General features: G+C 37.1%; 1 protein-coding gene and 1 long non-coding RNA gene across 6 annotated transcripts in view; one reads left to right on the forward strand and one right to left on the reverse strand.

The window, feature by feature from the left end:
• TIAM2 (TIAM Rac1 associated GEF 2) overlaps nucleotides 1-13,731 on the reverse strand; it is a 645,041-nt gene that overhangs the window by 112,997 nt on the left and 518,313 nt on the right. For all 5 annotated transcript variants that reach the window (XM_053710965.1, XM_053710968.1, XM_053710967.1 and 2 more), the window contains one exon: nucleotides 5,243-5,349. In XM_053710965.1, the coding sequence (XP_053566940.1) occupies nucleotides 5,243-5,349 (107 nt within the window). The remainder of the gene's footprint in view (nucleotides 1-5,242; nucleotides 5,350-13,731) is intronic.
• The window catches only part of LOC128656810 (uncharacterized), a 74,045-nt gene continuing 63,526 nt past the window's right edge, over nucleotides 3,213-13,731 (forward strand). The window contains exons 1-2 of the long non-coding RNA XR_008402064.1: nucleotides 3,213-3,244; nucleotides 3,523-3,608. This is a non-coding gene — a long non-coding RNA (uncharacterized LOC128656810). The remainder of the gene's footprint in view (nucleotides 3,245-3,522; nucleotides 3,609-13,731) is intronic.

Below are 13,731 nucleotides of genomic sequence, written 5' to 3' on the forward strand. Positions count from 1 at the left end.
AAAAAACGTCTGTAACACACATGCGTCAAAAATGACGCAACCACGTGTAAACTTCCGGCGTCAACTATGGCGCCGGAAATGACAAAATCTTTGTGCCAAAAAAGTTTGCGCCAAGAATGACGCAATAAATTGAAGCATTTTCTGCCCCCGTGAGCCTAACAGCCCGCAAGGAAAAAAGTCAATTAGAAAATTTCTTTAAGGTAAGAAAAAATATTTTATTCATATGCATTTCCCAAATAATGAAACTGACAGTCTGAAAGAAGGAATACTGATTATCCTGAATCATGGCAAATATAAGTTTAAAGACATATATTTAGAACTTTACGTATAAAGTGCCCAACCATAGCTTAGAGTGTCACAGAAAATAAGACTTACTTACCCCAGGACACTCATCTACACGTTTGTAGAAAGCCAAACCAGTACTGAAACGAGAATCAGTAGAGGTAATGGTATATAAGAGTATATCGTCAATCTGAAAAGGGAGGTAAGAGATGAATCTCTACGACCGATAACAGAGAACCTATGAAATAGACCCCGTAGAAGGAGATCATTGAATTCAAATAGGCAATACTCTCCTCACATCCCTCTGACATTCACTGCACGCTGAGAGGAAAACCGGGCTCCAACTTGCTGCGGAGCGCATATCAACGTAGAATCTAGCACAAACTTACTTCACCACCTCCATCGGAGGCAAAGTTTGTAAAACTGATTTGTGGGTGTGGTGAGGGGTGTATTTATAGGCATTTTGAGGTTTGGCAAACTTTGCCCCTCCTGGTAGGAATGTATATCCCATACGTCACTAGCTCATGGACTCTTGCTAATTACATGAAATATATATATATATATAAACACACATATGTAATTATCTGTTTATTTATGTATATATGTCTGTTAATAAATATATACACACACATATAAATACATATGTACACACATATAAACAAATATATATTATGTTAAAGTCCTTTGCAACCTTTTTTTATTTTGAGACCTCATATCTTTTTATTTTAATAATAATTTTTATTAGATAGTGTTATTATGAGTGTAATTGTACTTTTAAAGGTATTTTGATGTGCTATCCCGATGCATGTTAAATTCAAATGTGCTTTACTTTCAACTTGTAATACATGCGCTACTTCTGACTCGCAAAAGACCTCTATTCTCTTGCGCTCCACTCGTACTATAGCCCCAAGTTTTAGTAGGAAGTATCGATAAGTCAGTGTGCATTAGTAGACCGTGTGCAAATGATGATGCTAAATTAGTTTTAATTTAAAGGAACATGAAACCCAAATGTTTTCTTTCATGATTCAGAGAATACAATTTTAAACAACTTTCCAATTTACTTCTATTATTTAATTTGCTTCCTTCTCTTGTTATCATTTGCTGAAAGGTTTATCTAGGCAAGTTCATGAGCAGCAGAGAACCTAGGTCCTAGCTGTTGATTGGTGGCTGCATATATATATTGAATGTGATTGGCTTACCCATAAGTTCAGTTAGAAACCAGTAGTGCACTGCTGCACCTTCAACAAATGATACCAAGAGAATGAAAGAGATTAGATAATAGAAGTAAATTAGAAAGTTGTTTAAAATTATATTCTCTATCTGAATCATGAAAGAAACATTTTGGGTTTCATGTCCCTTTAAGTTTTATCTGCTTTTTCTTCATGCAAAATGACTGCAAATTTAAATGTCAAAACCGATGCCAAAATAAAATCTTTTTAAGGCTCCGCAGAATGGGAAATAGGATTACGGATCACAAAGTGTTAAAGCACATTAATGTCTCACAATATTTAGAGAGAGGCATTTTTAGCTTCTGGGGGTCCCTCGCCAGAATTGTTCTTTATAACCCCCTTGCACATGAATCAGACATCTTGTCACAGCTGAGAATGTGAGAGATTTGCCTCGCTTGAGTAGATGTCTAAACTGTATTTATTCTCTTACAACTGATGCGAAAGCTTTCTTGTGCTGTGTTTCAACTTGCAATAGATAGATACATTTGTTCTTTACGCAAAATGTTAAAAGCATTAATCCTCATAAGCTAACCCCTTTTCTATACATAATGATATCTATCTAACAATAGCAATTTCTGTACCAATAGACCACTGCACAAGCCTTTGACACAGCTGACTACACAATATTCCTATAAAAAATTGGCGGCTAACTTGGCCTTTGTGACAATTCCTGTCTTGATTCCAGCCTAGGGTCCTATGTGTTCACCTGGCATGTTACAGAACCCTTCAGCCACCACCTCTGTTTCTCAGCTGCTTGGATCTGCTGTGGTTCTTCAAAACATGATCTGGGTTCTCTCACACAGTGGTCAACATACCTAATTGTAATTTTTGAATTTCAATATTACCTCCACATGGATGATATTCAAAATTATATTTTAACTTCTATATTATGACAGTAAATGTCTACTTAAAGGGACACTGAACCAATGATTTTTTCTTTCATGATTCAGATAGAGCATGCAATTTTAAGCAACTTTCTAATTTATTCCTATTATCATTTTTCTTGGTATCTTTATTTGAAAAAGCAGGAATGTATGCTTAGGAGCCGGCCCATCTTTGGTTCAGAACCTGGGTAGCTCTTGCTGATTGGTGGCTAAAGGTAGCATATAACATGGATACCAATCACTACAATACAAGCATGTCAGATATGCTGGTTTATCTCCTTTTCTAGAATAGCTACATCTCTTATTATCTTAACTGTTGAAGCCTTGGATTAAACCTGTGGTTTCATAACACCAGAAATAACTCATATACTAATCCAATCTACTGCCCACCTTGATAGCCAGTAAATAAGGAGTTTTTATTATTCAACTCTTGTGATTGTTCTTTCTCCAATTTACTTTGGATGCCACTGACAGTCTCATCTATTGTCCTGTATCAGCTACTATCCTCTATCAGTCTATTCACTGGGACATTATACACTAATGTGACATAACTAAGGGGCATTATACACTATTTTTTTCTCTGCATACATATTTTGTAGATAATCCATTTATAGAGCCCATCTGGAAGGTTTTTTGTAACAATGTATAGTTTTGCTTATTTTTAATAACATTGTGCTGATTTTCAGACTCCTAACCAAGCCCCAGAGTGCCAGATGTATACGGGCGTTTACAGACCACTGCTGGCTCCTGTTTGTTATCTGTCTTTTCATATGCAGGGAAGGGGGGAGTCTGCTTTCAGCCCCTTTCACTTGGTGTCCCAGCTGATCTCATAAACAGAGGAGTTTCTAAGTAAGTTTATACTGGATTTTAAGATCAGTATCTGTGCATATTCTTCTTTATAGTAGTGTCTACTACATGCAGTTATATGAACATTGGTGTATACTGTCCCTTTAACCATAACTGTGCAAAGCCCAATACAACTCAGCACCCCCTTATATCTATGCTGTAGTCTTAAATATTAACCTAGCTGCCCTTCTCTTCTCACACTTACCCCTCTCCTGTTCAGAAATCACATGCAACCAAACCAGTCTACAAAAATGTTTTCTATTCTTTTCCAACTCTTTTAGTTTAATCCCCTTACTTCTTGGGCTCCATTTGTGAAGCTACAGATGCAGCTTTGGAGCTCCTGTGGTGCAGGCTTTACAGCTTTAAGGTACGAAGCAACATTCTTAAGACCACCAAATCTTAACCTGATCCTTTGCTGAAGGAACATATTGCACTACTGGCAGCTAGCTAAACACATCTAGTCAGCCAATCACAAGAGACAAATGTGTGCAGGCACCAATTAGCAGCAGCTCCCACTAGTGTGGGATATTTCCGTATTCTTTTTCAACAAGGGATACCAAGAGAACAAAGCAAATTTGTAAATAGAAGTGAATTTAAAAATGTCTAAAAATTACATGCTCTATAGAAATCATGCATTTTATATTTGAATTTCCGTTCCCTTTAAATAAACCCAGAAAATCAACACAAAATATCATCTTATCCTCCTTATCATTATACCCCAATTACCCCGGCAATCCTCTCAGCACGTCTCTATCACCCGTATAACCATCTAGATTATATTTATTTAAACCTAGTACAGCGCTCCAGAATATGTTGATGCTTTATAAATAGAACAAAATCATAATAATAATAATATATTTCTGTTGTAACATACGGATATAAACATAGTAATCTCAACAGTGAGACAAATTCTCCAATTCCTATCTTGGTCTCCTAAGCATATTTACTAACAAGTTTATTTATTAAAAAATAATATGAAATATAAATCTGGCTGCTTTAACAATTATAAATTACATTAAAAGTAAATTGATGTTGAACATTTGACCCATAAAGGGACATAAAACCCCATTTTTTTCTGTCATGATTCAGATAGAGCATGCAACCTTTAAACAACGTTCTAATATACTTCTACAATCAAATGTTATTTGTTCTCTTGGTATCTTTTGTTGAAAGCTAGGACGTAAGCTCAAGAGCGTGCACGTGTCTGGATCACTAAATGGCAGCAGTTTTGCAAGAATGTTATTCATTTGCAAGAGCACTAGAGGGCAGCACTATTTCCTACCATGTAGTGCTCCAGACACCTACCAAGGTATCTCTTCAACAAAGAATATCTTGGGAACAAAGCTAATTTGATAAAGGAAGTCATTTTAAACTTTTTCTTTTATTGTATCCTCTGTCTGAATCACAAAATAATTTTTTTGTGTTTCAAAACCCTTTAACAACATATTTCTTGCACAAAATATTAACTCTGATTCTCATAGACTTAGATATACAAAACAAATATCCTAGGGAACTTATGTTTTTGTCATTTAAATATAAAATAAATACAGACATTGGGGCCTATTTAAGAACATGCGAGCGGACATGATCCGATATTGCGGATCATGTCCACTGCACATCGATAAATGCCAAAAGCATTTATTACTGCACCAGCAGTTCTTGTGAACTGCTGATGCAATACCGCCCCCTGCAGATTCGCCGCTAGCAGGGGGTGTCAATCAACCCAATCACATTGGATCGGGTAGATTTTCGGCGATGTCTGTCCGCCTCCTCAGAGCAGGCGGACAGGTTATGGAGCAGCGGTCTTTGTGACCGCTGCTTCATAACTGGTGTTTCTGGCAAGCCTGAAGGCTCGCCAAAAACACGGGGCATCAAGCTCCATACGGAACTTGTTAAATAGGCCCCATTAACTCATCCCTATCTCTATGCCACAGAATGATACTGAAATTTAAGAATTTATTTAATTGCAGTTTTACAAAAGCTGATATTTTCTTCCATTACCTTATAATGATGTTCCATTTTTTCTCTCGGCTGCACCTGATCTAGTGCATCATCTGTGTTGCTCCTTCTCAGATTAGCAAAGGTGACATCCGGAACATTACTGAAATCTAAAATGGGGGAAAATGATGGATACATTAATCTCTAATGCAGTAAGAAAACAAACTATGTATTACTGTCAATGCATTAAACTCTATTTCACTAACATAGCAGGACATATTCACACTAATTTAGCCAACCCTCCAGGCGGATGGACAAGAACAATGTAACACCCACTCCAGAAGTTTTATATGAAACTCTCCAGTAGCATTTTTAAAGAGACATCAGTCATTTTTTTGTTGTATTAAAATGGACAAATGCATGTTTATGCTTGTGGGAAATATCACTAACAGCCAGGAAAGCTCTGGGAGTTTTGTAACAGTCAAAGCTGGTTATCAAAACTTCTCCAGCTTTGAGAGATATTATAGTGCAGGCTTTAGAGTGGAAAAACTCACTTAATTCTCTTAAAGGGACACTGAACCCAATTTTTTTCTTTCGTGATTCCGATGGAGCATGCAATTTTAAGCAACTTTCTAATTTACTCCTATCATCAAAAAATTTTCATTCTCTTGGTATCTTTATTTGAAATGCAAGAATGTAAGTTTAGATGCCGGCCCATTTTTGGTGAACAACCTGGGTTGTTCTTGCTGAAAAAAAAATCATCCACCAATGAACAAGTGCTTTCCAGGGTACTGAACCAAACAAATAGCTTAGATGCCTTTTTCCTTTTTTGATAATAGGAGTAAATTAGAAAGTTGCTTAAAATTGCATACTCTTTCTGAATCATGAAAGAAAAAATTTGGGTTCAGTGTCCCTTTAAGGAAAGGATATATATATGTGGTGGAGGTGGAATAAGATGTTAAATTCCAAATGAGCGCTATTATGAGAGAGAGGGTAATAGCCAGTATGCAGATAGAGACTGTAGTATATGGGCCTCCGACTAAAAGGGAAAAGGAATGGACAAATGAAGAGTGTGTCTCCAGCGCAAAAGAGGCTATTTGGACAGAGGATATAAATATGAGAAATTAAAAATAATGACAGGAAAGTAAAAAATAGCAAATTAAAATATATACGTGAAACACAGAGTCCACAATGTATCAAAATAACAAGTCTAAGAGGCCTATGTATCAAAGGTCTTGCTGGACCTGATCCGACAAGAGCTGCTGGTGCAACGCCGCCCCCTGCAGACTCGTGGCCAACCCGATCGAGTGAATTGTGGCGATCTTTAGACCGCTGCTTTATAACTGCTTTTTCTGGCGAGTCTGAAGACTCGCCAGAAACACGGGCCTACAAGCTCCATACGGAGCTTGATAAATGGGACTCTAAAGCTGATCCAGTCTTCAGATGCACAAGTAGATACATGCACAGTGTTATAATGTACAATGTAACAAGGATTCAATGCAGGATATTTGAAAGGAGGTGAGTGCAATTCCCTCTGCATTTCCTAAGTTTGGCCATAACCTTACCTCATAGGATTTACTTTTTTTTTTACTTTTCTGTCATTATTTTTAATTTCTCATATTTATATCCTCTGTCCAAATAGCCTCTTTGGCGCTGGAGTCACTCTCTTCATTTGTCTATATATCTTTAAATATAAATATATATATAGATATATATATGTATGTATATATATTCTTAATTGGCAGAAAATACAAACTACACAGTTAAATAAATTTATTGCAAATTTTGAGCAAACTTCATCTCCATACAGCTGTCAAGATAAACTAGTGACATCTGCAGGTGTAAAATGCCTAGAAGTAATGAGGGCTGTCAAATTCCCTGTCCAACCCACTTTCTGAAACTGTCAGGCTTATTGCACTTAGAAAAAATATAATGCAATGCAGTTTGTGAAAGACACACATAACTATAGTGTGTATAATCCTAACGTGTTTTAGTTACACAGAAGCTTTGAAAGTACAATCAGAATTTGTAAAATCACAATCCCAAAAACACTGCTGCACAGAAAATCTAAATGCATTAAAACACAAAATAAAAAGTACAAACATTAAAGGGACACTAATTTTAAAATTAAAGTTTCATGACTAAGATCAAGTGTACAATTTTAAATTTCCCATTTTTCTCCCATTATAAAAACTTGCCTATTTTTTTTTTAAATTCACACTTTTGAGACTTTTCCTACTGAGCAAGTGCATAGTATATGCACGTTGTGGTTGCCACATGGTATAGGGATGGTATAGGGTAAGGGAAATTGGATAAGTTTGAAATTTGACATAAAATATTCTACTGCTCATTTCAAATTCAAAGTACTATTGCATTGTATTTTTAATGTGTATTTGTCAATTATTCATCAGTGTGGTGCAGCCATATTCCTCTAAGCACATTGGGCAAGGAGTCCTTGGGGTAGATTTAACAAGCAGAGCTTGCTCCTTAACTTGTCCGCCACCTTTTAGGTCCGATCGGGATGATTGACACCCCCTGCTAGCGGCCGATTGGCCGTGAATGTGCAGGGGATGGCATTGCACAAGCATTTCACAAGAAATGCTTGTGCAATGTTAAATGCCGACAGCAGTTATCTGTGACTCACAAATGGGACTTTAACTATGAGTTTAACACATTTACAGGGGTTTAATAAATAAACTTGTAGGGATGATAGTGCTAAATTACATGCTCTAATGAATTAGATAATATTTTTTTTCTCTCACTATATTGACCCTTTAATATGGGAGGCTGTACTAAACAAGATGTGGTTACTGTACATGTAAAAACGTTAAATGAACATTAAACACTTTGAGATGGCAATATAAAATGATAAATCATATATTTAAAAACTCTGCAATGTACTTTAATTATTTATTTTGTCCTCCTTTCCTGTAATGCCGTTCTTAAACTCTGAGCTTTTGAGTTCCTGTTAGAAATGGAAGTGCAAAACACTGTTATATTCCACATAGCCATTGGCTGCACAATCTAGTGACCTATTTATAACTGTCCCTAATTGGCCACAGCAGAGAAGGCAACCTAAGTTACAACATGGCAGCTCCCATTGTTTTTTAGACACTAACGGCTAGATTTGGAGTTTTGTCGGTAACGACCCGAAAAACTAACGCCGGCTTTTTTCTGGTCGCACCATAAAAATAACTCTGGTATTGAGAGTCCACATAAAGGCTGCGTTAGGCTCCAAAAAAGGAGCGTAGAGCATTTTTAACGCAGCTTCAACTCTCAATACCAGAGTTGCTTACGGACGCGGCCAGCCTCAAAAACGTGCTCGTGCACGATTCTCCCATAGGAAACAATGGGGCTGTTTGAGCTGAAAAAAAACCTAACACCTGCAAAAAAGCCGCGTTCAGCTCTTAACGCAGCCCCATTGTTTGCTATGGGGAAACACTTCCTACGTCTGCACCTAACACTCTAACATGTACCCCGAGTCTAAACACCCCTAACCTTAAACTTATTAACCCCTATTCTGCCGCCCCCGCTATCGCTGACACCTGCATTTTATTTTTAACCCCTAATCTGCCGCTCCATAAACCGCCGCTACTTACATTATCCCTATGTACCCCTAATCTGCTGCCCTAACATCGCCGACCCCTATATTATATTTATTAACCCCTAATCTGCCCCCCTCAACGTCGCCTCCACCTGCCTACACTCATTAACCCCTAATCTGCCGAGCGGACCGCACCGCTATTATAATAAAGTTATTAACCCCTAATCCGCCTCACTAACCCTATAATAAATAGTATTAACCCCTAATCTGCCCTCCCTAACATCGCCGACACCTAACTTCAATTATTAACCCCTAATCTGCTGACCGGAGCTCACCGCTATTCTAATAAATGGATTAACCCCTAAAGCTAAGTCTAACCCTAACACCCCCCTAAATTAAATATAATTTTAATCTAACGAAATTAATTAACTCTTATTAAATAAATTATTCCTATTTAAAGCTAAATACTTACCTGTAAAATAAACCCTAATATAGCTACAATATAAATTATAATTACATTGTAGCTATTTTAGGATTAATATTTATTTTACAGGCAACTTTGTAATTATTTTAACCAGGTACAATAGCTATTAAATAGTTAAGAACTATTTAATAGCTAAAATAGTTAAAATAATTACAAAATTACCTGTAAAATAAATACTAACCTAAGTTACAATTAAACTATCAATAAATTAATTAAATAAACTACATACAATTACCTACAATTAACCTAACACTACACTATCAATAAATTAATTAAATACAATTCCTACAAATAAATACAATTAAATAAACTAGCTAAAGTACAAAAAATAAAAAAGAACTAAGTTACAAAAAATAAAAAAATATTTACAAACATAAGAAAAATATTACAACAATTTTAAACTAATTACACCTACTCTAAGCCCCCTAATAAAACAACAAAGCCCCCCGAAATAAAAAATGCCCTACCCTATTCTAAATTACTAAAGTTAAAAGCTCTTTTACCTTACCAGCCCTGAACAGGGCCCTTTGCGGGGCATGCCCCAAGAAATTCAGCTCTTTTGCCTGTAAAAAAAAAACATACAATACCCCCCCCCAACATTACAACCCACCACCCACATACCCCTAATCTAACCCAAACCCCCCTTAAATAAACCTAACACTAAGCCCCTGAAGATCATCCTACCTTGTCTTCACCTCACCAGGTATCACCGATCCGTCCTGGCTCCAAAATCTTCATCCAACCCAAGCGGGGGTTGGCGATCCATCATCCGGTGGCTGAAGAGGTCCAGAAGAGGCTCCAAAGTCTTCATCCTATCCGGGAAGAAGAGGCGATCCGGACCGGCAACCATCTTGATCCAAGCGGCATCTTCTATCTTCATCCGATGACGACCGGCTCCATCCTGAAGACCTCCACCGCGGACCCATCTTCTTCCGGCGACGTCCAACTGAAAAATGACGGTTCCTTTAAGGGACGTCATCCAAGATGGCGTCCCTCGAATTCCGATTGGCTGATAGGATTCTATCAGCCAATCGGAATTAAGGTAGGAATATTCTGATTGGCTGATGGAATCAGCCAATCAGAATCAAGTTCAATCCGATTGGCTGATCCAATCAGCCAATCAGATTGAGCTCGCATTCTATTGGCTGTTCCGATCAGCCAATAGAATGTGAGCTCAATCTGATTGGCTGATTGGATCAGCCAATCGGATTGAACTTGATTCTGATTGGCTGATTCCATCAGCCAATCAGAATATTCCTACCTTAATTCCGATTGGCTGATAGAATCCTATCAGCCAATCGTAATTCGAGGGACGCCATCTTGGATGACGTCCCTTAAAGGAACCGTCATTCTTCAGTTGGAAGTCGCCGGAAGAAGATGGGTCCGCGGTGGAGGTCTTCAGGATGGAGCCGGTCGTCATCGGATGAAAATAGAAGATGCCGCTTGGATCAAGATGGTTGCCGGTCCGGATCGCCTCTTCTTCCCGGATAGGATGAAGACTTTGGAGCCTCTTCTGGACCTCTTCAGCCACCGTATGATGGATCGCCAACCCCCGCTTGGGTTGGATGAAGATTTTGGAGCCAGGACGGATCGGTGATACCTGGTTAGGAGAAGACAAGGTAGGATGATCTTCAGGGGCTTAGTGTTAGGTTTATTTAAGGGGGGATTGGGTTAGATTAGGGGTATGTGGGTGGTAGGTTGTAATGTTGGGGGGGTGGTATTGTATGGTTTTTTTTTTACAGGCAAACAAGCTGAATTTCTTGGGGCATGCCCCGCAAAGGGCCCTGTTCAGGGCTGTAAGGTAAAAGAGCTTTTAACTTTAGTAATTTAGAATAGGGTAGGGCATTTTTTATTTTGGGGGGCTTTGTTGTTTTATTAGGGGGCTTAGAGTAGGTGTAATTAGTTTAAAATTGTTGTAATATTTTTCTTATGTTTGTAAATATTTTTTTATTTTTTGTAACTTAGTTCTTTTTTATTTTTTGTACTTTAGCTAGTTTATTTAATTGTATTTATTTGTAGGAATTGTATTTAATTAATTTATTGATAGTGTAGTGTTAGGTTAATTGTAGGTAATTGTAGGTAGTTTATTTAATTAATTTATTGATAGTTTAATTGTAACTTAGGTTAGTATTTATTTTACAGGTAATTTTGTAATTATTTTAACTATTTTAGCTATTAAATAGTTCTTAACTATTTAATAGCTATTGTACCTGGTTAAAATAAATACAAAGTTACCTGTAAAATAAATATAAATCCTTATAATTTATATTGTAGCTATATTAGGATTTATTTTACAGGTAAGTATTTAGCTTTAAATAGGAATAATTTATTTAATAAGAGTTAATTAATTTCGTTAGATGTAAATTATATTTAATTTAGGGGGGTGTTAGGGTTAGACTTAGCTTTAGGGGTTAATACATTTATTAGAGTAGCGGTGAGCTCCAGTCGGCAGATTAGGGGTTAATAATTGAAGTTAGGTGACGGCGATGTTAGGGAGGGCAGATTAGGGGTTAATACTATTTATTATAGGGTTAGTGATGCGGATTAGGGGTTAATAACTTTATTATAGTAGCGCTCAGGTCCGCTCGGCAGATTAGGGGTTAATAAGTGTAGGCAGGTGGAGGCGACGTTGAGGGGGGCAGATTAGGGGTTAATAAATATAATACAGGGGTCGGCGGTGTTAGGGGGAGCAGATTAGGGGTACATAAGGATAACGTAGGTGGCGGTCGGCAGATTAGGGGTTAAAAAATTTTATTCGAGTGTCGGCGATGTGGGGGGACCTCGGTTTAGGGGGTAGCTTATGGGTGTTAGTGTACTTTAGAGTACAGTAGTTAAGAGCTTTAGAAACCGGCGTTAGCCCAGAAAGCTCTTAACTACTGACTTTTTTCCTGCGGCTGGAGTTTTGTCGTTAGATGTCTAACGCTCACTTCAGAAACGACTCTAAATACCGGAGTTAGGAAAATCCCATTGAAAAGATAGGATACGCAATTGACGTAAGGGGATCTGCGGTATGGAAAAGTCGCGGCTGAAAAGTGAGCGTTAGACCCTATTTTGAGTGACTCCAAATACCAGCGGTAGCCTAAAACCAGTGTTAGGAGCCTCTAACGCTGGTTTTCACGGCTACCGCCAAACTCCAAATCTAGGCCTAAAACTTTACACTAATTTTGTCAATATTTAAACAGCTAATTAAACTTTAAAAATACATTTACATGTTATTCTCAGACTAATCTTTTCCTTGACTGCATCATTCTATCTAGCATTTATTTAGTGTTTTTAAATGTCCCTTTAAAATAAGTGCACATGGTTTAATACTATCTTGTAAATAAAGGACAGATTATTAACTAAATAATTACAAGCCAAGATTTGTAATGTATATGTGATTAAATCACTTTACATGTTATTGGTTCTTAAAGACTTGAATTCACATCTTTTAATAAAACATACTAAATGGAGAAAAGTATCTATCTACCCATCCATATCTATCTATTCATCTCTATCTATCTATTCATCTATATCTATCTATCTATCTATCTATCTATCTATCTATCTATCTATCTATCTCAAATACCTCCCAAAATGTAAATTTCATAAAAGGGTGTTTAGCTTATGTTTTAAGGATCAGGAATTTTGGGGGAAATGCTGTAAAAGCAGTGGGCTCTTGGGAAACAGAAGGTTAAAGGTTTCCTTTCTTCACATCCTATTGCTATTTTCTTCCTTCTTTAATACTTTATAGTCTCAGCTGCTAAAGTCCTGAATGAGTCATATGTTTCAGTGGAGTGCAATTAAGCACAAATGTAATTATTAAGCACAGTTTTGTGACAGACATACAAATTAACTACAAGCGTTTATGCACATAGAGCAGCTCATTATCATTTTAAGACACGCTACTAATAATGCTGTAGTTCCTAACAATAATATAGGATGAAATTCCAATAACAGACTTTGAACAGAAATAAAGTTTTTAATCCATTACATAATTTGTGACTATTTGTGATCATGGACCAAATCTAATCTGTTCCATTGTCATGGGCTATGTTTAATAACTACTAGAGAGGGGCTATATATAAATGGGACAGAAAACCATATATTTTTTCTTTAAAAGTCTGCTGAAAACTTACTTCCTCATAGTTTGCTTTTATTTTTAAGATTTTCTAATTATCAGAACTAGAAAAGCACGCTGCCTGCTTATCAATGCTAATTCTGCTATATATCTTTCCCTAATGGGTTTAATCTGATAACAACTGCAAAACAATGCACTTTATACTAACACAGGGAGTTGATCAATATCCTTAAAAAAAGTTTATTTAGGGAATTAGTGCCACGGACAAGGGGTCACTTACACCACCTCTGCCCTTTAGACTATCAGCGTTAATTAATACCAACTGCTATAACCAGCGTACAACACAAACCTGCCTACGATGGTACTACCGGCAGTGCTAACTATCTGCCTCTGCCACCAGCTTGCCACATCCAAAGCTACTTGAAAAATATAACAGGTGTAGCATAAAAAGAATCTAATAAGCT

Source organism: Bombina bombina, chromosome 4, assembly GCF_027579735.1.
Source record: "Bombina bombina isolate aBomBom1 chromosome 4, aBomBom1.pri, whole genome shotgun sequence".
Taxonomy (NCBI): domain Eukaryota; kingdom Metazoa; phylum Chordata; class Amphibia; order Anura; family Bombinatoridae; genus Bombina; species Bombina bombina.